The sequence below is a fragment of the Falco punctatus genome (assembly GCF_963210335.1).
Source record: "Falco punctatus genome assembly, chromosome: 5".
NCBI classification, from domain to species: Eukaryota; Metazoa; Chordata; class Aves; order Falconiformes; family Falconidae; genus Falco; species Falco punctatus.
The window spans coordinates 90,357,218-90,379,199 of record NC_137584.1 but is presented as its reverse complement, the minus strand read 5'-3'; the positions used below and the strand labels follow the sequence as shown (position 1 = coordinate 90,379,199).

The following is a 21,982-nucleotide window of genomic DNA, read 5'->3' as shown; positions in this document are numbered from 1 at the left end:
TTTGCTTCTGGTTTTCTTTATACTACTATTTAAAGAACAGTCACATTACAACCATTATCAAAGGAATATAATTACACAAAATTTTTATGTCAATAAAATTGGAAATAAAGCCACATAGTAAGACTGATTTTTAAGTCCATATAGACTTATTCTTTCAAGATTTATTTCTAATGAATTCTACAAACCTTCCATTTCTCAAGGAAGACAGGCTCAACATTTATAAAATCACTTAAGTGTTCTCCAAAAATATTCTTTAAAGGTGCGCTTCTTAAGAGTTGGTTATTTCTGTCCAAGAATTACCCAGCAAGATGGTGTTACTACCCTGAAGTGGATACACTTGCCTTCTGAGAGGCGCATTCAAATAATACTCTCTCAGACTTTATACAATTACAACTGCGTCTGCAAGAGAGCATCTCACTTCACTCTGCTTGCTCAGAAGTTTGGGTACAATTGCCTGAGACCAAGTACGATGGAACAACAGTCAGCCTACCAACCTTCAGTAGGCCTCAGCTCCCATGACAAAGTCTGTGGTAATTCGGAGCCCATGATGGCCCTCAGCAGGCAAGCTGGTGTCCACCAGCACTACAACGGCACTGCCAGCAGTGACAGCAGATCTTACAGTAGGGCTGTGAGATTCCACTAGCTTTCATTACAGAAGTCAGTGATATTAACTGGGCAAGAACTGAGCCTAGCATTGCAGTTAAATTAATTATACTGTTAATGAAATTTCACTAATTCGTGCCTCACATGGCTGCATTGTACAAATAGGTTAACATATGCATGATATATGTGTACACCCATACTCATAGTCCTGATAGCCACATGATGAAAGACAAAAACATTTATTAAACTGCACTTATTACACTTCTTAAACCACGTGGAGTATACCGTTCTTTTGAATTTGTTTTTAAGTCTTTAAATCACATTGCCTGACAAACGAGATGGGGTGGGGGGGAGGGAAGGGAAGTCGCAGTGGTCCAATTTCACAGGCACCTGGCCCACTATTGTTAAAAAAACCTGCTTCCTGTGAAACTCTAAACGGGTATGAAATATCTCAATATCAACATTTTCCTGGGCACTACTCTGCCTGTATCAGTCAAAAGTGCAACAGGACAGAAGTCAGCTACAGATGGAAAAGAGCCCTACTATTTCTCTGAAGACTGTAGATCGCAATTTTCCAACAGAAACATACCACTTGCCCTTGCTCTGCCCAAATACTGAGATACTTCACCATATGGTAAGAAATACATTAATGCTAGAAATTTTCTAAACCTTTTATAAATACACTTCTGCTCTTTCCCCAGAATCTTGTAAGTTGGGAACTCCCTTCTGAAATAGCTTCGCTATCAAATATGGCATATATAGGTGATAAAACCATAAAGGTTTAACCAGCACTCCTTTGATTTAAGTTCACTAATGAGTTTGCCAAATTAACCAGCCCAGATTTGTGTGAAATATATAATTAAACACCATTTTGTATTTGCATATTACCTGTCTCTTAAAAGTGTATTCTTCCTCTGTTTTGGTGTTTTACATATTTACAAAAATACTCTAAAGTTTTGTTTCATTAAGAGAAAAATTGCACAGAATGAGAAAAACTCCTGTGGTAACTTTGGGACCTTATAACTTGTAAATTAGCAATGAAAGCACTGAGATAAGTCTTTGGGAGTATATTTGAAGTTTTAATGAAAGAGTCAGATTACAAAAAGCTATAGTGGGAGTTTTATATGAGGAAGCTTTAAAGTTAGTCGCAATGTATTAAAAAACATTCAAATAAATTATTTTTCACTGCAGTATGCCAAGTTTTTGGAGATAGAATTAAAATTGGGCTTTCATTTTAGACCAAGTAAAGCATAATATTAGACTATAATACTGCATATACTAGTGAGATCCAAATGCCCACAGTGTTGCAAGAGAACATTTTCCCTCAGGCATTTGAAATTTAATGCTTCTTTAATATTCTCTGTTGGATATTGTTAGAATGGAATTTCAAATATTTCCTGCAATTTGAGTTAAAGATTACTGAATAATGCTGAGCAGCAAAAAATTTTTGAAGCGTACATCTAAAGCTGGCATAGTAGCTTAATGTCCTGTTGTTTCTTGCTTTAGCAAAATTAATTTCTACAGTCTTCAACCATGAATTCAAGCACCACCTGGAGATACAAGTGCATAATTTAACTGTGGTGTATTTCTAGCTCCCTTGACTAATACACTGACGCTAGACCCTGTATGTCAGACAGCTATAAAAGGAAAAGACCATTTCATAGCAATACTTTATATTCTCCTAAGTCAGACAGTGGGCAACTTGAAAAACAGTATCTGGCCCATTACTGCAAATAAATGGGATTACCTGTTATAAAATAAATGTATATGGCTTTGCCCACATTCAAAGTATATATTCTACTATACAGTCAAGAGTAACACCTTTCCAATAGAACTCAAAATGTTCAAAAGGCTTTTGCCAAATTAAGATCCACCCTTTTCACTATACATGTGCTAGTGCATTACCATGGTTACTCAATACAGACAACAGTAGACTGCAAATAAAGCTAATAAAAAGGCATAGTTGTATCATTCTAGAAACAAACTAGAAAAAGACTATAATCATGATGCCCTTTGCTCAATTACTTCATGGAGAGGCCTCCTTTATCCAAAGATGCAGCTACTTTATTTTCTATCATTTATGTCCACAGTCTAAATGGTCACGCTCTCAATTTTGTTCTGTGGCCATGGTTCCCTTATCATTCATACTGGGCACATGCAGACTAACTCCTTGGCTCTCTCCTACAGGAAGCCTGCCAATTCCCCTCAAAATGTCTTGGAACACTGCTTCAGACAGCATGACTGCCATGAGTTCAAACAAAGTAATTCCTCAACACCATCCCAGCCAGATAAGGCAACTCTAAATGCCTTATGACACGCCCAGAAGTTTTTAACATTGGTTTTCTTACAGTGTGAGACTAAGGATCCTTCTCATGGGTTCCAACACAACCCTCGTTGACACCGTCAACTGAAAACCCAACAAGAATATATGTATGCATGTTTTGGAGCATCAGAAAGTTATGTAGCATTAGTATGGCTAATAGACTTCATACATCTGGAATCATGGGCCTACACTTTCAAGAGATGGGGACAGTTCAGCCTTACAGTATGCAACTGATTGAATGCAAGCACATGCAGAAATAAGAGTACTTGTGTTTACATGAGCAGAATGAATAGATGCAATTTCTTCCTTCCTTCCTCGAGGATCAGTAAAAACACTGAATATGGACAGCACTATAAGCAACACTAAAGCCACCCACAGACTCCACTGCTTCATAAAAATCAATTTGGATAAGGTTTCCAAAAGCAGGTCAAATACCAAAATGAATCTGTGAATCAGCAGAAAAACCTCCGTACAGGAAACAAAGTGTTTACTTGGCTCCTAAGCTTATTACTGATAAATTCAAGTTTTGGAAGTTACATTTCACATATGAATAATGTCATTAAGATAAAATTTTATCAGTATTTTCCTTCTGTAAAGAGTTAGGCTTTTAAACAATTAACTTCAAAAAGTCAACATCATAAGATATCATTCTCCCTCCCCAGATATTTCTAGTGATATTTTCTTTAAAATCCCATTCAATATGGGGGGGGGGGGGGGAAATGAAAAAATCACTCTGTATAATAGCAGCTATTAACAACTTATTTCTGTGAAAATACAGAAATAAATACAAATGGATATTGTAAAACAAGCTGAAATATTTTAAGCAAACTGCATGACCTGAATTCATAGAAATAACCTTAATGAGAATAGCACTTGTAATTATGCGACAGGTTTGGCACAGAAAAGCATCCATCTGTCACTCTGAAACAGAAAGGATGGATAAAGGAGGCAGACAGATTAACTCACCTGCACTGAGTCTAAAAAATTGAAAGTAATCATTATGGCTGGTAACTTCTTGTACAAAAATCTATTCCTTGATTATCAGGTTGTAATGAATAAGTGCAAAAGAAAGTCATATAGAGAAAAAGCAAACTTACTTTCAGTACAAGCTGTTTTGCCATTTGAATAAATGCTTACCTCATTTTAAAAAACTTACCAGAACATCAGCTTAATGTTTATGTCTAGTTTTGGGGGGGTGGGGGTGGGGTGTTTAGGTTTTGTTTGTTGGATTCTGGATTTTTTAAATTGTTGTAATGAATTAACTTAAGACTACAAGGCTTGATTTTGTAGAACTTGATTTGTTACAGAGGTCATTTCTTCGTTAGAATACCAACCTGCCTCTTCTGATTGGGTTTAAAGCACATCAGCACTTTTATGTTGCTTTATAGAACAAGAGGAAACTGAATGAAGAAGCTATTGCATAATACCAAGATAATTTTCAGATGTTCATTAAAAAAGCAGATTTTCATTACTCATACGCTTACAGGTAATGCATTAAGCTGCTAGTTTTACTGAAAAGGAGCATACTAGAACAGGCTGCTATAACCATCATTCAGAAATAGTAATTCAGTGGATATGCCTTGGAAGATCACCACATCAACACAACAACTTCATAACAGTCCAAAAATCAAATGAACCAAAGAAATGTACCATCTCTTGTGATCAAGGTGACATTCCTTTTACATTAATCCCTAACCTGACATCCTTCTTGTTGCATTTTAATTGGGAAGTCACATTTCCCAAGGAAATTGCTTTATACAGTCTGCATGGGAGGGTGGGGGGAATAATCTTTAGATGCCTCTTAAGGCAAGTGTTTCAAATAGTTAACTACGTAAATCTGTGATGGAGTGGCAGTTTTCATCACAGATGTACATGTAGGTTCTATAGCCTGGAAACCCACATAGCAGAACAGGCAAAGACAGAAAGGCACTTTCTGTTGCACTCATGCCATGCTGCTATTTGCAAACAGGATGCTTTCACTTCTTCCTTCTCTCCATTCTCCATCTCCCAAGGGTGTGCAGCAAAGCCTCTACCACCTCAGTTCACCTACCATGGGAAGAAGCACCTAAATCACTCAGAAGTTACAAGTCACAATCAATCTCCTCCACACATCGCCATTAGCAAGTAGAAAATCCACACACTGCTGTCACAAAGTGTGTGTTCAACCAAGAAAAAAAAGATAGACCTGTGTTAAGGTAAAAGAGAATCCATTAAGACTTTCTCATATACCACAATTCTTCTGTTCTCTTTGTAATAATTTGGAGATCAACTTTACTGAACTTATTGTGATTATATCAAAGTTTTTGTGCATGTGTCTGTGCGTTTTGGTTGAGGGATTTGTTGTTGGGTTTTTTTGTTTGTTTGGTTGGTTTTTTTACAGGGACTCTCTATACCCTGTATACTTGTAAGAACTGTGAGAAGAATTCTTTTCTCCATCAATGGTTCACAGATGGTAGACGTTGATAGATCTTTAGGGTCTCAACTTTGTCTACAACAGGGTTGCCATTATCAAGCCACTGTGCCACCATACGCCCTAGACAGTGACAGAGCCCTGCAATACCTGAACTACACTCCAGGCACCAGAGGCCTACCCATCACCAGAACAGCCACCTTGGATCTCCCAGCGTGCAGACAGCAAAGAGGCCTTAACTGTTACAGTGTCCTCTGTCAAATGTACAATAGCTGTTTGTACTATTAGCCTACTTAGAAATAAGAAACAAAAAAGAACATTCTGGTTACAGTTTTTATTAAGATTCGACTATTGAACAGTTCAAGATTACCAATACATATTACAAACATGCTGTACATCATTAATTGTTCTTCATAGTCAGTAGGCACATGCAGACAGAATGTTTTATGGCATCCTATCTACCTATTAAAAACTTATTAAAGGTTGTATAAATCAATTAATGAATTACTTGAAATAATTAATGAATGAATTAATGAATTAATTGAAATAATCAATTAATTACTTCTAATTACGTAAAAACTCAATGACACTCTTAAGTAAAAACGCAACCACAGCATAAAATGAAAACAGTTCCACAGGGGGTAAAGTTTCTCTATAAGAAAGGAAGTTTTGAGCCACAGGAGAAAAAAAAAAAAGAAAAAAGTCAGAATCATAAGCAAAATTTCTAGATACATCAGTTTTTTCATACCATTTAATATTTATGCAGTATCACATAACTGAAGTCTAGAAATGAACAGTGAAAAATTAGTTTTGGACATTAATACTAGGAATACAAAAAATAAACCATGTATAAAAATTCTTAATGAAAACGTATCTATTTTCATTTTCTAAACTAAGATTTCAATTGTTCTTCCTTTTATCTACATTATCTTTTTAAAACTCTATTACAGATTTTTCACATACTTTCAAAAATAGCTTTTGATCCTCTTAATCCCATTTCAGTATTTTTTTTAATGCTTTACTTCTGAAAAATCCCTTATTAGTATTCCCATGAATCATAACCCAAAAGAGGCTTCCAAAACTGTTTCAGTTCTACTATTATTTCTAGCACTGAAACCAATTATATAGGGTTTTTTATCATAACCATTTTAAACATTACTTATATCACACAGACTTAGCTACAAGAAACATGTTTTTGTATTACAAATTCTAAATAAACATGAGATAAAAGAGAAACTGTATTATATATGGAGATGATAAAAAGATAACTTCAGAAATTATTGAAAATTAAGTGTAAAAACTTACCTAAAAAAATTCATCAATTTCTATAGATGGCAATGAAGAAAAAGAAAATCCCATCCAAAATACAGTTAAAGAACACAGCCAGCTGTTAACAGAGAATAATTAATTTTAAAATATTAAAAAAAAAAGAGAATTCTGGCAAACTACCCTTCAAAACTACTCGTTGCCTTGAAAAATAATATTCAATCCCTGTAAAATTACATTAAAACATCTTAGCTATTGTGTTGTTTAATTACACCAATTTCCAATTTAGTATCTTTTGAGTGCAAAAATTATAAAGTGTATTTCAAGAATTAGCTGAACACTCAATCCACATGCACACTAAATTTCTATTACTTCCTTCGCACATAATACATTTCCATTTACACAAGTCTTTGGCTTAAAGCACTACACGAAAGACACATACTAATAAAACACTAATAAAAAAATTTTAAAACATTGGTAATAGAAGATGCAAAAGCAAGCAAGAAAACGATGAGGCAATAACAAAGCAGAGGAAATCTGAATACTGTGACAGAGCTGACAGGAAAAAGAGCATTAAATTTAGAATTAAAACATCCAAAACTTTGAAAAGGTGGTAAGACTAATAAATCAGCAAAAGTTATTCAAATACTGCATACTTCTTGAAGACAAAGTGAAGCTGGAAGAAGATTTGGAAGTCTGGGTTGCAGAAACTCCAACACTGGATGTTTATACATTCCTACATTGACAACTGTCTGAAGACAGTAACATGATTTAGCAGCTTGAGAAACACTACCAAGCACCCACACTTCCTACAACACCAGAAAGGTTTCTATCCAGAAGCAAAGGACGTATTTTAAAAACTAAAGAAAGAACCCCAGGAAAAGGAGCTGTTAAAAACAGGTGGGGAGACAAAAGCATCTCTTATTTGTTTTCATGAATTTACATTTTGCTTGCAAAATATTAAAGCTTAACAAGTGGAAACAAAATTTAAGCCAAGTAGGAAATAGTAGAATTGCTAAGTTGCGGTAACTTTACCAATTACACCACATTCATAAAAGGTGAAACTTTATGATCAGCATAAAAGACTGCAGTCAGTCTTAAACAAATTTAACTATCTTGGACTAATTATACTAGGAACAGATTTAAAATAAACTGATATACTCTGACAAAATCATTTACACATGGCTTTGCACCCTATTCATTACAAATCCCTTTCAACAGAAGATATGTTGTTATCTCCAACAATAAATAACTCGAGGACCACAAGCCTGGGCAAAAAAGGACCGAGAATGAAAATGAAGCCATACCCACAGAAGAAAGTTTGATTAGCTTAACTGAAATCCACTAAACCAATACAATCTGCTATGCTGACACACACAAACCAGTTTACAGCATGCTAACATTGATTTAGCTGAAAATTGATAAGGAATCAATTTAAACTGAACTGATTATGCTGAGTGGAAATTAACGTTATGAGGGTCCACATCACGTTTTGTGTACATTTCAATCTTAAATAAACTTAAATAGTGTTAACAAAATCTGTACAATATCTGTGTGTTAAAAAGGTTAAAGTCACCAGCATTAAAGCATTTTGGGATGCTCTGGGACAACCTGACTGGAAAACAAGCTCCCTTCGACTTACTAAGCTTCTCTACCTTTCACAGCAAGCCAGACCTCAGCTTTGCTTGCAGCTATCTGGCTTTTCAATTCATCCCCAGAAGGAAACTTAAGCAGAGTCTTCATTCATATTAAAAATGTATGGGTAGTAACTGATATAAATCAGTATAACTCAACATTTAAAATAAGTATGACTGTACCTTTTTAATTGACACTGCAGTTTTCTGTATTGCAGAGACTGTCAGAGGTTCAGCTAAAAACCTGTTCAAGCCACAGAAGTTGTGTGTTGCGGTATGAGCACAAATAACCACACAGCTCCCCAAAATGAGAACACTCTACATGACATGCATAAATATTTACATTTTACACTCACTGCCCTAAGGACTAAGTTCTTATTTCTGTCTGAGGACTGCAAAAGAAATTGTGTAAGCACACATGCTGTTTACATTGTTTAAAAACACCCACAAAACCGATCAACTATAAGGATTAGAGTAAGATTTACAACTAATCCTGGAGGAAAATATTCTGAGAAGTGAGACTTCATTAAGGACTTAGAACTAAGTTACAGAATCTGCCCAATAAGGAACCCTGTCAGGATCTGAGGGGGGGCGGGGAGGGGAAATCATCAGCTGTGCCATCCAAGAGCTTTTTACTGCAGTTCAAGGATCTGGGTTTTTTTGCCAAAGTATTTATGCTACCATCAGCCTCACTTCAGGCAGAGGCGGGAAGAGTTTACTTCAGCCAGCAATCCAAAATGCAACTAAATGAATAGTTTTATTTTTGGACGACGGATCACTATTTTAAGCCGCGTTGTTTTAACGGCAGAACAGCACAGGCAAACTCGCAGTTCTCCCTGCTGCAGGTAAATAGAAGGAAACGGCCCAGCACAAGCTGCCAGGACTCTGTAAGCAGCACAGACGCGCACCTTCCCCCGGCGGGCCGCAAGCAGGGCCCGGGGGAGCGGGGAGCACGCCAGGAGGAACCCGCCCGAGAGCCGGCGGCGGCGTCCCGAGCCGGGCGGCTGCGGCAGCGCCCCGCGGGGAGCCAGGCAGGGGGCTGCGGCACCGAGAACGCCAGAGACCTGCCCGCCCACACCGCGCCCGGGCTCGGCCTGAGGGGAGCTCCCTGCCCGCGCCCCCCGCCCGCCAGCCAGCCCCCTCAGGCAGCGGGCGCTGGGAGGCTGCGGAAAGACCCCGGCCCCGCAGGCGTGCCCACCCCAGCGCAGCGAACCCACCGAGCGCTCCGAGGGGACGGGGACGGGCGGGGGTGAAGCGGCACGGCCCCGCACGCGCCTCAGCCGCCCGCACGCCGCTTCCCGCGCCCGACCGTCACCTAGCAACCGCTGACGCGCATGCGCCGGGCACTGAAGGGCGGGGAGACGCACGCGCACCGCCGCACTCTCTCCCGCGCCATTACTACTACAGGCACATGCGCGCCGCAGACAGTACCCCCTTGCAGCTGTCCGCAGCCTTTAACGAATGGGACAATAAGTGAGGCGGGTCACCGCTGCTAACGCACCAATGGCGTCCGGGGGTGAGGCGCGCTGCCCCGGGGCACGCTGGGAGTTGTAGTTCTCGCCGAGAGCCAGGCTGCGAGGGGCAGCGGAGCCGCGACTACAGCCCCCAGGAGGCCGCGTAGGGCCGGCGCGTCCCGCCCCGCCGCGGTACCTTAGCGCAGGGCTGCCGTGGCTGCAGTCGTGCTGTAGAGGTGACCTCGAGGCTGCCGGACCCGCCGCTCCTCTTAGCTATGGTCGGTACCGCTCCCCCCGCCGGCGGCCCTTCCTTCAGGTGGCGGTTGGGGCGAGGCGATGGCGCGCTGCGCCCTGTCACCGGGGCGGTTGGGGCAGGGGGCTCTCGTCGGGCGGGAGTGGCCGCGAAATGGCGCCGGCTCGCCTCCCCCCGCCGCCTCCTGCTGCCGGGCGGCCCGCGGTGCCGCTGCAAGCCCCGGGGGGTGGCCTGACGGTGCGCTGGGCACCGGGGGGTTCGCGGGGCTCGCCTCAGCCCCCGCGGAGGCCGCGCCGGGGTGACCTTCCAGCCCGGAGAGCTGGGGGTCGGCGCGGGCCCCCGCAGTGCCGGCCGGCGTCGGTCCTGCCTGTTCTTCACCGGCGTGCGGGGGGGGCGGCTGGTGGGCCCGCCGGGCTGGCCCCGGCCTGGTGCTGGTGCTGGCCCCGGCCTGGTGCTGGCCCCCAGCCCTTCCATTGCACCTTCTCCTGCAAGCCCCGTGGCTGGCGGCGGCGCATTCGAGAAGATGGGGATGCCTGCTCCTTAACTTGCTGGGGTGCTAAAGGTTGGGGTGCAGTGCTGTCAGAAACCCGGCTGTTTGGCTGGGGTCTCCCGATGGGCAAGGTGTCCTTCCAGCTCTGCCCTGTGCTTACACAGTGCAGTGCTTGGCTTTTCTGTGGCGTTGTACAGATACATATGCACACACACAAACTTGCACAGAGACCTTGCTTGCCTTTATAACCATGAACATCTCCCTGTTTTTCTACACTTAATACTTTCCTTACTGCTTTGCTATAGAAAAGATGCTGTGTGCTCTGAAACCTGATTTATTATTTCAGCTATGCCCTAAAAAAAGACTAGTCTGTAAACCTTATTGATCCTACTTTTCCATTCCTTCCATTCAGATTGTGGATTCTCAGGAGTGACTGCAAGACGGCAAGTTTTAGTTCGCACTTGAGCTTTCAAAACATTGACTGCTATGAATTTGTTGGTGTCCAAAAGAACAGCTGGTTGAAACTGACTTTGATGTCCAGTTTTCAGAATATCACTGTTCTTATCTGACATTCATTATTCTAATTATCCATTTGGTGTTGGGCAGAAGCTTTAAACTTCTGAAATAAAATCATCTCTCTACTGATGCAACCACTATTAGCTAAATGAAATGGAAAAAGTTTTTAAGGGCACCTGTCTCAAGGTCATCTCTTGAGGAAAGAATTCCTTTGAAATTCAGTCTATGAACCACAGCACTGCTGGGGTTGCTAACATGCGCAGCAAGTCTTGCCACCTCTAACACATTTCCAAATAAATTATTGTCATTGCATCTCTTTTTTAAGAGCAAAGGGAAGGTTTGTTAGGTGGAGTCTAAACTTCTGAAAAGGTAGATTTTAATATAATGCTTAAATCATTCTTGTCAATAAAGGTGGGATAACTTAGTTGGATTTAACCTTCAGGAATAACATTCAGTTGATGGTATTTTACAGACAAGTTTATAGCAGTCATGTTTATAGAGGTCTTTTATAACTGTAATTAGTAATGCAAAGTCCGTCACTTGTGTAGACAGGGCATCATTTTCTTATTACTGTATTTGATAGACTGAGAGTTATTTAATATTAGTCTTTTACTTACCTTTGTAACCTCCTGAATCGATTTTGCAGTGTAGTGCTATTTTGATGTATGGTATTATTATTTTAGACCTGCTGCTATCAGCAGTAATTGCAGAAATAATTTAGGCACCGAGTTTTTGAGCCAAAGTGAGCGCAGGGGGACGGCATTAAGCCCACAGTTTCCTCATTTGATACTGGAAGTGTTACTTCTACCTCTGATAATTTAGGAGGGGGATGAATATCCTACATGTTTTCTGAATTAGAGGGAGGAGGGTATCTGGGGATGCAATGTTCAGTGGGATTTTTTTTCTCACTTTTACGATTACCTTTACTACTCTTTCATTTTCCTAAAATGTTTAACTATACATCAGCTGGTGAGGGCTTTGGAACTAAATAGTTCAGTTAGATGTCGTTTAATTTGTCCTCCAGTTCTTCAGTACCTGAGAGTGAGTAAAGGTCACCTCTGTAGTTACCACAGCATGAAAATATTCTTATCGAAGTCCAGTGCAGGAGGCCAAGTCACGGATTAAAGTACCCAAACATGAATGTGTGGAGCCTACAACTTGCATTGCGGAGCTACTCATTTCTCTGAAACATACATCCTCCAAAAATAGCCTCAGGTGTTCAGTGATACTGATTTTTATATGCAACGTAAGATTTCCGGGGAGAGTTAACTATATTTTGTAAGAAGCACAACATTTTTTGCTTGTTAATCTAGCTTCTAGAATCAAGAGAGAGCATGAAAGTTTCTTTGCACAATCGCTGCAGGGGCGGGGGGGGTTGGGGAAACCTTGTATGTGAATCCAATGTACCAGAAGTTAGGAAAGGAAAAAAACAAGTGGGCAGTACTTCTCACTTTGTTTTTATTTATATAAAACTTTATACTCACTTTATATTCCTCCCTCCTCCAGCCCAAAATGGGGTGAGAACAGGAAGGGTGGTAATAAGCGAAATTACTTAAGAGATGGTGGAGCTGGGTCATGACTGAAGGATTTTTATTTTAAGGCAAAATGTTAAGTCTGTCTCAGTAAAAAAAACAACCAATGAAACAGGGAAAAAAAACCACCAAACCAACCAGCAAAAAACCACCAAACCTCCAAAACAGTCCTACCTCTTGCCTTTTTATCTTCTGCTCCTTCCCTCTGCTTTTGTTGTGCTAAATGGCATCACACTGGTCGATAGATCGACATTTTTAATGTTTAAATCAGATTAGCATATAAAGTGCATATAGTGGGAAAAATTCTTGTTGACTTTCCCCCTTTTGTGACAGTACTTTAGACTGGCTCACAGGGTGCAAAGGAGAAGGAGCCTAACTTCTAAAAATACCTTTTCCATTCACTAGAAATCCAGAAATCAATTCACCATTGATTTCAGATACCATGTAATGCAAAGAAAACGTGTTCCACTGTTAAGCTGTGTGAGTACTGGAGTAGAATGGTTAGCATAGGGTCACTTTTTATATGCTGCTGATACAGGATTTTGCCAGGCCAAGGTTTTACAGCACAGTAATTTTTCAGCATTTATTTTCCTAACTAATATGATTAACTACCTTAAAAGTGTCCATTGTTCCCTGTGTGTAAATAAAATGTAGATTCTCCTTAAAACCATGCTGAAAAGTTCGCTTGAAAATCTGATATGCATCTTAATGGTGCTGTCTGTCATCACTTGTACATTATGTACATTTGTAGGCTACAACTTCCCTAATTGGGAGTAATGTAACAAAACTAGTTTTGAGATTTAAACCAGCAAGAATCTATTGTCTGCTCTCCTTCCACTTCCTTGTGGAGTTTTGATGAGGTTTGAGCAATGAGACTCGTAGTAGGACAGGTTCAAAATAAAATAATGCAGTTCAACACTGTAATGGGTAGCCATTTAGCCAAATGTTTAAAGAATCATTCCCATAATGAAGGCAGAATTGTGTTGAGGTCTAAATTTGCAAGTTCAGTAGTTTAACTTCCATCACTTAACACTCTGATTTTATCTAGTATGTGGTAAAATGGGGTAGGTGGCCTCATTTTTATAATTACCTAATGTTAGCTTGGTGCAGCTGTATTTGGCTGGTCACTTCTGCAGAGAGAATACACTCAAATCCCAAAATGGTTTTCCTATAAATATCAGTGACAAGAACGTTGGTTGGAAAGGATCTCTAGAGGTCATCCAGTCTGACCTCTTTCTTGCACCGAGTCTGGAGGTTGTTCACTTTTTGACTTTTGATGCTGCTCTATAATGTTATACATGTTTTTCTCATCTGGGTCTTGAAAACACCAGTGATGAAGGTTGCACAGGCTGTCTCGGTACCCTGTTCCAATGCAGCCGTACCACCCTAATCAAGCATTTTTCTCTTTATTTCTATCTGTTGGCCCCTGTTCTGCCATCTGCCACTACTGAGAGGTGTTTGGCAGTGTTATTTTTGTAACGTTCCTTGAAGTTGTAGTGGGCTGCTGTTACATCACGCCTATCCTCTGCCTTTCCAGGCTATGTCCAGTGCCCTCAGCCTGACCTTAGAGGACAGGAACTCGGGGTCCCAAAGCTGCACTGTCTTCCAGTGGCAACCTCACCAGCACCAGGTGAAATGCCTGCCTTTGCTCTGCAAGCTACACTCTTCATGATGTAGCTCAGTATGCAATTAAATCGCTTCAGACATAATTGAATGTGGAAAGTGTTTTGTCCATAACTCAAATGATCATCTTTTAATTATTTGAAAAAGCAGGCATGGCATTCCAGCAGGCTGGTCAGAGTCTGCTTGTTCCTGTCCTAGCACAATCTGCCCCAGCCCTGTTGCCTCTAGGGAAAACAGGGAGATTTAAAAACCAGGCTTACAAAATACTAGGTTATGAATGTCTTTTGGCATGTTTTCCCGTTTCATGGAATCATAGAACGGTTTGCGTTGAAGGGACCTTTAAAGGTCGTCCAGTCCAGCCCCCTGCAGTGAGCAGGGACATCTGCAACTGGGCCAGGTTGCTCAGAGCCCCCTCCAACCTGGCCTGGAGTGTTTCCGGGGATGGGGCATCTCCAGCCCCTCTGGGCAACCTCTGCCAGTGTTTTGCTGCCCACATTGTAAAAAACATCTTCCTTGTATCTAGTCTGAATCGACCCTCCTTTAGTTTACAACCATTACCCCTTGTCTTATCACTACAGGCCCTACTAAAAGGTCTGTCCCCATCTTTTGAGCCCCCTTTAAAAAGGCCGCAATAAGGTCTCCTTGGAGCCTTCTCTTCTCCAGGCTGAACAACCCCAACTCTCTCAGCCATATGTTTTCAATATTAAGTAATCTTTCCAAGTCCTGGTTCTGCTTAACAAAATGGACTCTTGCTGTAAGCTAAGCTGTTTCCCCCTCCCCATTTGCAATTGGCAACGTCTTGGCAGTTTTCTCCCAGTCTTTTGGAGTTTTGGGTCAGTTTGACAATGGACAGTTGTATTATGGATATTAGTGTCTGTATTTGTCCATAATGTAGCTTTTGTCTGTGGATTTGTTAAATTGCTACCTAGCAGTTAAGTGAGGCAGTAGTTTTAAGTCCACTAGATTCCTTACTTCCTGGCGTTCAGTAAGTCTTTGGTTGCAAGTAAGCATTCAAAATGCTTAATGGAAACAGCCCTCAAAATTGAAAGAATCTGAAAATTGATAAAGTGTCACAGCTCATAAAACTTCTGCAGTAAATTTGAAGTGTGGACGGGTAACGTAATGAGTGGGTGCTACGTGTTGTAACGCCTTATGTTAAAAGGGCAGCGTTGTTAAAAGGAACAAAAAGTTTTTCAAATACATTTTATTCCTGGCATTTTGGAAGCTTTTCCAGGAGCAATGCATAAGGATATTTTTGCAAGTGTGCTCTGTTTCTGTAAAAGCAAGTAGAGAAATTTCTGGTGGTTCTAGCAGAACAGAAGTATGATCCCAGGAGCTGGGCCTGATCCACATTTAAGCACAAGCTTTCATCCAGGTTAAATAATCGTAACGTTCTTTCTGTAGTAACTTAACTTTTACCACTGTCAGATGGTGTGAGCCTGCACTGTGTAGCTGTGGGTAAGCCTCTAATTTTCTTGCAGGGTGAGCCTATCAGAGTCCTGGTGACTGGAGCTGCTGGGCAGATTGCTTACTCGCTGCTCTACAGCATTGCCAAGGGAGATGTCTTCGGCAAAGAACAGGTAGCTCTTATGTTGAATTATCACCTGCCTCTCTTGTGCTGTAATGAATAAGCTAATGTTAGAACTGCAGTCCCTGAGACTTGTTTCCTTGTAGACACTCAGAGTGGCTTACCAATGTGCAAGTAATGTGTTCTTTGTAAGTGGGGAAAATGGAGTCCTGCTTTGTTAACACAAGCTTTCAGTTGTTGGGCACGCTCAAGTTTCTCAGTTTTCTGTAAATGAATTTAAGGCTTGCATAAGACAGCAGTTTCTAGCAGATAACAAGACAAATTCATTTTCAAAACAGATCATGCCCATCTTGCGCTAAACCATTTCTTTCTTTACAGCCTCTTATTCTTGTGCTGCTGGATATCACCCCCATGATGACTGTACTGGAAGGTGTAGTGATGGAGCTGCAGGACTGTGCTCTACCACTGCTAAGAGGTGGCCAAAAGAAATTTTTCTTACACCTACAAGATTCTATAGCACAACTATTGCATTTTTGAGTTCCTGTACCTGGCAGGAAGTTAAGCAGAAGAAAATGATAATGATCCTTTCTCGGTTTTATATTTTGTGGAAGATAAGTTAATTTAACTTAGGCTGTAAGCAAGGAAGAATGCCATCAAATCGGTTTTTGTGTAAGGAATTGACTATGCAGATACCTGGGGTTTTGGCTGGTATCATCCAATCCTGTGCTGTCAGCATGCACAACAAGTTGTTGGATACTTGTGCGTTTATGCATTGTATTTTGGCCTAGTGGAATAACATTGAATGATTAGATACTTTTATTGAGTTTAAAAAAATATCTATAGTCTTTAGAAATATCTTTTGCGTAAAGACACAAATTGAAAAATCGCTCATCAAGTCATGTAAACAAGTTCTGATAGTTTAAACAAACAGAAGAAAAGGAGCAACTAAACGCTACTGTCATTATTACAGTACTTTAAAAAAAAAACAAACAAACAAAAAAATCAGGCGTGTAGCTACTGACTCTTGTACAAATCGAACGACCTTCTGCTTGAATGGTCAAAGGGAGAGGAAAACTTCATTTGTGTTTGTCCCCACCACTGAAAATTTTTTGTACAAGTGAGGAACAGCATATGTAGCTAGGTGTGTATATATATTTAGAGAGAGACAGGCAAAAGCTATCTTTTTACATAGATTTTTTCCTGTGTTTTTAGAATTCGTATCTAAAGATTTAGGTAAATATCTGTATATATAAACAGTTTACTGGCAAGTATTCAATCTGTGGAGTTAGGGCCAAATAACCATACTTGTATTTTTGGAAGGGGAAGGTGGTTGTGTTGTCAGATCAGACTATATACTATTCATGAACCAAAGAATATTCCCGTTAACACTTTGCCATGAGTATTTATCTTACATAGATATTTTTTTTTCTCCTTTCCTTTTTTCAGAGGTCATTCCAACAGACAAGGAGGAAGTTGCATTCAAAGACCTTGACATAGCAATTCTGGTTGGCTCCATGCCAAGGAGAGAGGGCATGGAGAGGAAGGATTTACTCAAAGCAAATGTGAAAATTTTCAAGTCTCAAGGTGCAGCTTTGGACAAGTATGCCAAAAAGACTGTCAAGGTGAATATAGAAACTGAATTTAAAAAATTAACTCTGAGTTATGTAGAGTTCTAAATACATTGTAAAACAATATTGCGCAAGCAGGAGCCTATACAGTACAGGCATTCCCTTCCTGAAGCCCTGGAAAACAGACCACAGTGAAGGTTAAATGAGACATAGTATGTTAAATAGGTAGATGACTTAGTCCATAATTTATTTGGTGAAAAAGGTAGGTTTTACATTGTATTGCCGTATTCCGCACATATTTTGAACTGGTTACCACCAGTTCTAAAAAGAAATAAATACACAAATCTATATAAAAGAAGAAAAAGCAGTCTTCTGCTCGTTATCTCTCTTCTCTGGGGTAACTAAATTATCTATGTGCAGCTGCCTACTTCATATCCATCTGTGACTTTAACATAATGACCCTTAACTTCAGTATCAATATAGAATTACAGTTGCACAAAGAATCGGCTTTATTTAGGTTATTTGTGTCTTGGTCTTTGGAGCATTGGAAGCTTTTAATTGTTCTCTCTCAGATTCCTTCAGCACAGTTAATGGGATCATGTGGCTGCTCTCCTACTGCTCTTAATCTCAGACCCAGACTCCAACTGTGCTTTGTAACTGACTTTTTAATGTCTACTTCCTCTGCTGATGAACTTCCTACTGCTTCTAAAGACTTGTTTGCTTCTTTATACAGTTGGAATAAAAACTATCAATGTAACTATTGCAGAGTAATGGAAAATTTACTGAACTCAATTTCAAAAGGGGAAATACAAAGGGAGGTTTGCAGATTAGTTTGTGTGACTGAGAGTATATGGAGCTTGACGTTAATCATTTGAGACACATTAGTAGATGAGGGATGAATAAAAATCAGTTTTCCATAGTAATAAATTGATCCAAGTTCAGGCAATATTATAGTTCTAACTGCCTATGAACATTGAGATAAGTAACTGTTCTGGCTTTCCTAATTATAAAGCAATTATATAAATCAGTGGCATCCAGTCTAGAAAGCATTTAAAAGGGGATGGTGAATTCATTGTGGGCTGACTAGTGTGTATCTTGCTTTCCCTGGGTCTAGTTGCATGAGGTTTGAAGCCAGGCTGTGAGTCAGTGTGCAGATCTCCCTAGAAGTCTTATTCTCTTTCATGTTTGAGTATCAAATTATAAAGAAAATACCTAGCTAGAAAATATTTTTCTGTACATTTATAGAAGACTCGGTGACCATGAACAATGCACATATAAAACAGTATTGTTGAAGACAACCAAGAGATTTAGAAAACTTAACTTTCTGATAGCTTCTTTGAAGGCAAAGCCATGTATTTAACTTGAGGGAGTTATTTCGCAGAAACAGCTTCTTCATCTTTCCACATTTCTCTTCTCCTTTTTTGGTTTTAGGTTGTGGTAGTTGGGAATCCAGCAAATACTAACTGCCTGATTGCATCAAAGTCAGCCCCGTCAATACCAAAGGAAAATTTCAGCTGTTTAACTCGTTTGGATCACAACAGAGCTAAATCTCAGGTAAAAAGGGCCTCTTCAAAGTAGAATGCTTTCTGTTGTCTCTGCTAAATAGCAGTGCTTTCAAAGAAGCCTCTGAATTGAGAAGCTAAAATTAATACAGTGGTCATCTTTAATTTCCAATTAGATTGCTCTGAAACTTGGTGTGACTGCTAATGATGTGAAGAATGTCATCATCTGGGGCAACCACTCCTCCACTCAATATCCAGATGTTAACCATGCGAAGGTAAATGTGAAAGGAAAGGAGGTTGGAGTTTATGAAGCTATAAAAGATGACAGCTGGCTGAAGGGAGACTTTATCCTGGTAAGATCTTCTTGGATTTTTTTTCCATGGTCACTCTGTGTCTCCCCTTTCTTGTAACATTGTATGAAATTGTAAACTATGTAACTGACTTAGTGAAGCAGCTTTTCCTGTCCCAATAGAGTAAGTGATCCTCAGATAGCTTGTCTCTATCAGTTATTTGCTCTTGAAAAATTTAAGGCATTATGAAAACTTATGTAAATACTACTGGGAAAAAAATCCATTTGGAGTGCTGAAATGATTCAACAAAAAAGAGTTTGGTCATGGTTTCTCATCTGACACACAAGCACCATTGACATTTCACTGTGGTAACTTATTTTAGCGGCTTTGTAGATGAAGTAGGATGATCTTCTGTTTGCAGCTCCCCACCCACCAAAAAAAGGCCCAGTAACCCTCCCCCTGCACATGCATGCGCATGCCACATGCACACATGCATTCCAGATCTAAATCTTTGACCTTGTCAGCAGCCTTTCTGAAAAGTAAGCTGAAATACCTAGAAAACACCTGCAAATGTCTTAATGTAGGGTGGTAATAAATAATAATGTAGGGTAGTAAAACAAAATAATGGTATTGATTGATCAAGAGCACCGGCTAACCTAAACGCAATGTAAAGTGAAACAAGGATTACCAAAACTCTTGACGAACGTGACTCCAAGTAGCTGTACTTGGCTTGGTATTGCAGTGTTACTGGCATGCTGACAGCCAGGTATCATATCTTTGGTACTGAGGGTGTGTTTTGTCATATGACCGTGCTCTGTCTTGTCTTAGTTTTGGATATAGCTTATTCCAGTACATGCTTGTTGCCGCAGAATAAACGATTGTGTGTTGGCAACTGAAGTTCCTGAGCCAGAGTATAAGCAGAAACCTGTCTGTGTCTTTGATCCTGCTGTATCTTAGGTGGCCAAGGCAGGATACTGTTTTGGCCTTCTAGTTACATTGTAATGCTGGTCTGTGCTAGAATGTTTTGCCTGAGATCAGGAGATTGCATAATTCTTGCTTTCTAGACTGGGGTACGGTTGGCATAAAGCTTTACCAAAACCTACCAAAAGAAAAAATAGGTATGGTTTAAGAAGCTATGCTAATTCTGAGAAGTGCAATTCTTAAGTACAAAATTTCTAAATATAAACATAAGTATAGGGAGGTAGGTTCAACTGTCTTCAGGAAATAAATGAATTTTATGCATTAAATATTGTAGATTGAGACCAGCAAGTAGTTAATATTGGTGTTCGGCAAAAAACCTTAATTGCCAGTGTTGCTCTGAGGCATCCGTTAGTATTGACATACATGAAGTGTCTTGGTGGTAAAAGCTTGAAACATCTGGTTAGTGTGAGAGAAGTCAGCGGCCTGCTAGCTGTAAAGCAGGTACTGAGAAACGAGACAGCCTCTGAAATGTTCCCTTATGTTCTTGGCTTGGCAGAACTCTCCTAGACTGTATTTCTGGATTGTGTGCCATGTTCATTTAGTGATAGAACTGTATCTTGACTAACAAAAGACGGTCTTTCCTCATGGTGTTTACTGACAGCGTTTGGACCAAACCATGATTTTGCTGCTTTACAATTTAGAGGCTTTTTTTCTTAATTGCAGACTGTTCAGCAACGTGGAGCAGCCGTTATTAAAGCTAGGAAGCTGTCCAGTGCAATGTCAGCTGCCAAAGCTATCTGTGATCATGTGAGGGACATCTGGTTTGGCACTCCAGCGGTAAGATGTTGCTCTTGAGTAAGTGCTTGTTTGTCTAATGCTTTGTTACATGCCAGTGTCTTTGACCCAAAGTGTGTATGTGTGTTCAGAAGAGGAAGAATTTCTGATTTTTTTGTGGAATAAAGCGTGTCATAGGAGATGCAGTATATAAAAGATTAAAATTTTGCTTTCTTCTAGCAGTGAAAAATATATTTAACTTTTCTGGTTTCAGGGGGAATTTGTTTCCATGGGAGTAATTTCTGATGGCAATTCTTACGGTGTACCTGAAGACTTGCTGTATTCATTCCCTGTTGTGATCAAGGTAACTAGACTGTATCAATCGAGGCATCTTCTGCAAGACCTAGCTAATCTGTCGTGTGAGCTTGTTAACAGCAGTGCTTTTGGTATGGGACTGCAGTTGCTGGGACTTCAGCAGCCTTTCACAGAGGGGACCATTATTAACCATTTTGTAGTGGTTGCCAAGCAAGTACTGATAGACAAATAGAATCTGACATGACTAGGCGGTGCCGGCTGCATTCTTTATCTGAAAACAAAACTTAACTTCTGCCTGATGTGGCTTTTAAGGCCATAAAGTTTATTTCTTATGCTGCAAAGTTTCCTTCATGCAGACCGAATGAAACTTGTTCTTATGGGGAATGGCTTTTTATTTGTTTGTTTTCAAACAGGACAAGACCTGGAAGTTTGTTGAGGGTCTTCCTATTAATGATTTTTCTCGTGAGAAGATGGATCTGACTGCAAAGGAGTTAGCTGAAGAGAAGGAGACTGCTGTGGAATTCCTCTCCAGTGCATGACTAGGTGATGAGGAAATACAAAGTCATGTGAGAGTGGAAGAATCTAAGAGTCGTCTCTAAGTCTGCTACCAAACACTATTACTGTATTCAAGTCAACTGTCTGTGGCAATTGTGCATTTTAAAGTTCATATGCTTACTGGTACTCTTGTGCCTATTGAGTTATTAGCAAAAAGATTATTAAAGTAAAACTAGTTTGTTGACCAAACCTTTTGTCTGTTCAATACCAGTTGCTTTCTATGTATGATACGGAATAACTGTTTACCTTGGCTACTAACGCACAATCAATGGGTTTTGATTAGAATTTGGCACTATCAGTACACATCCTAGTCCGTGATCATTTCAGCACCCTATGGCTCCACTGAAAATGGAATTAGAATGCCAGTAGTTTGTGAACTAGTAGTTCAGCGACTCAAGTCTGTCACCGGACAGACTCCCAAGTAT

At 40.2% G+C, this 21,982-nt stretch overlaps 2 protein-coding genes across 9 annotated transcripts in view; one reads left to right on the top strand and one right to left on the bottom strand.

Moving 5' to 3' along the window:
- Positions 1–9,683, bottom strand: part of WDPCP (WD repeat containing planar cell polarity effector) — a 157,565-nt gene extending 147,882 nt beyond the window's left edge. For 7 of the 8 annotated variants that reach the window (XM_080389570.1, XM_080389569.1, XM_080389576.1 and 4 more), the window contains exons 1-2: positions 9,454–9,683; positions 6,642–6,723 (exon numbers count right to left, since the gene is read on the bottom strand). The gene's annotated coding sequence lies outside the window, so the exon portion shown is untranslated. Of the gene's footprint in view, positions 1–6,641; positions 8,481–9,453 lie in introns of all 8 variants that reach the window. The other variant, XM_080389571.1, reaches the window with a different exon arrangement.
- Positions 9,684–9,824: 141 nt separating this feature from the next.
- Positions 9,825–21,746, top strand: MDH1 (malate dehydrogenase 1). Its single transcript, XM_080389587.1, has 9 exons — positions 9,825–9,968; positions 15,586–15,684; positions 16,011–16,107; positions 17,079–17,254; positions 18,632–18,754; positions 18,879–19,055; positions 20,637–20,750; positions 20,962–21,051; positions 21,416–21,746. Exons 1-9 carry the CDS (start codon positions 9,966–9,968, stop codon positions 21,539–21,541), a joined length of 1,005 nt encoding a protein of 334 aa, XP_080245713.1. The 5' UTR covers positions 9,825–9,965; the 3' UTR covers positions 21,542–21,746.
- The last annotated feature ends 236 nt before the right edge of the window (positions 21,747–21,982 follow it).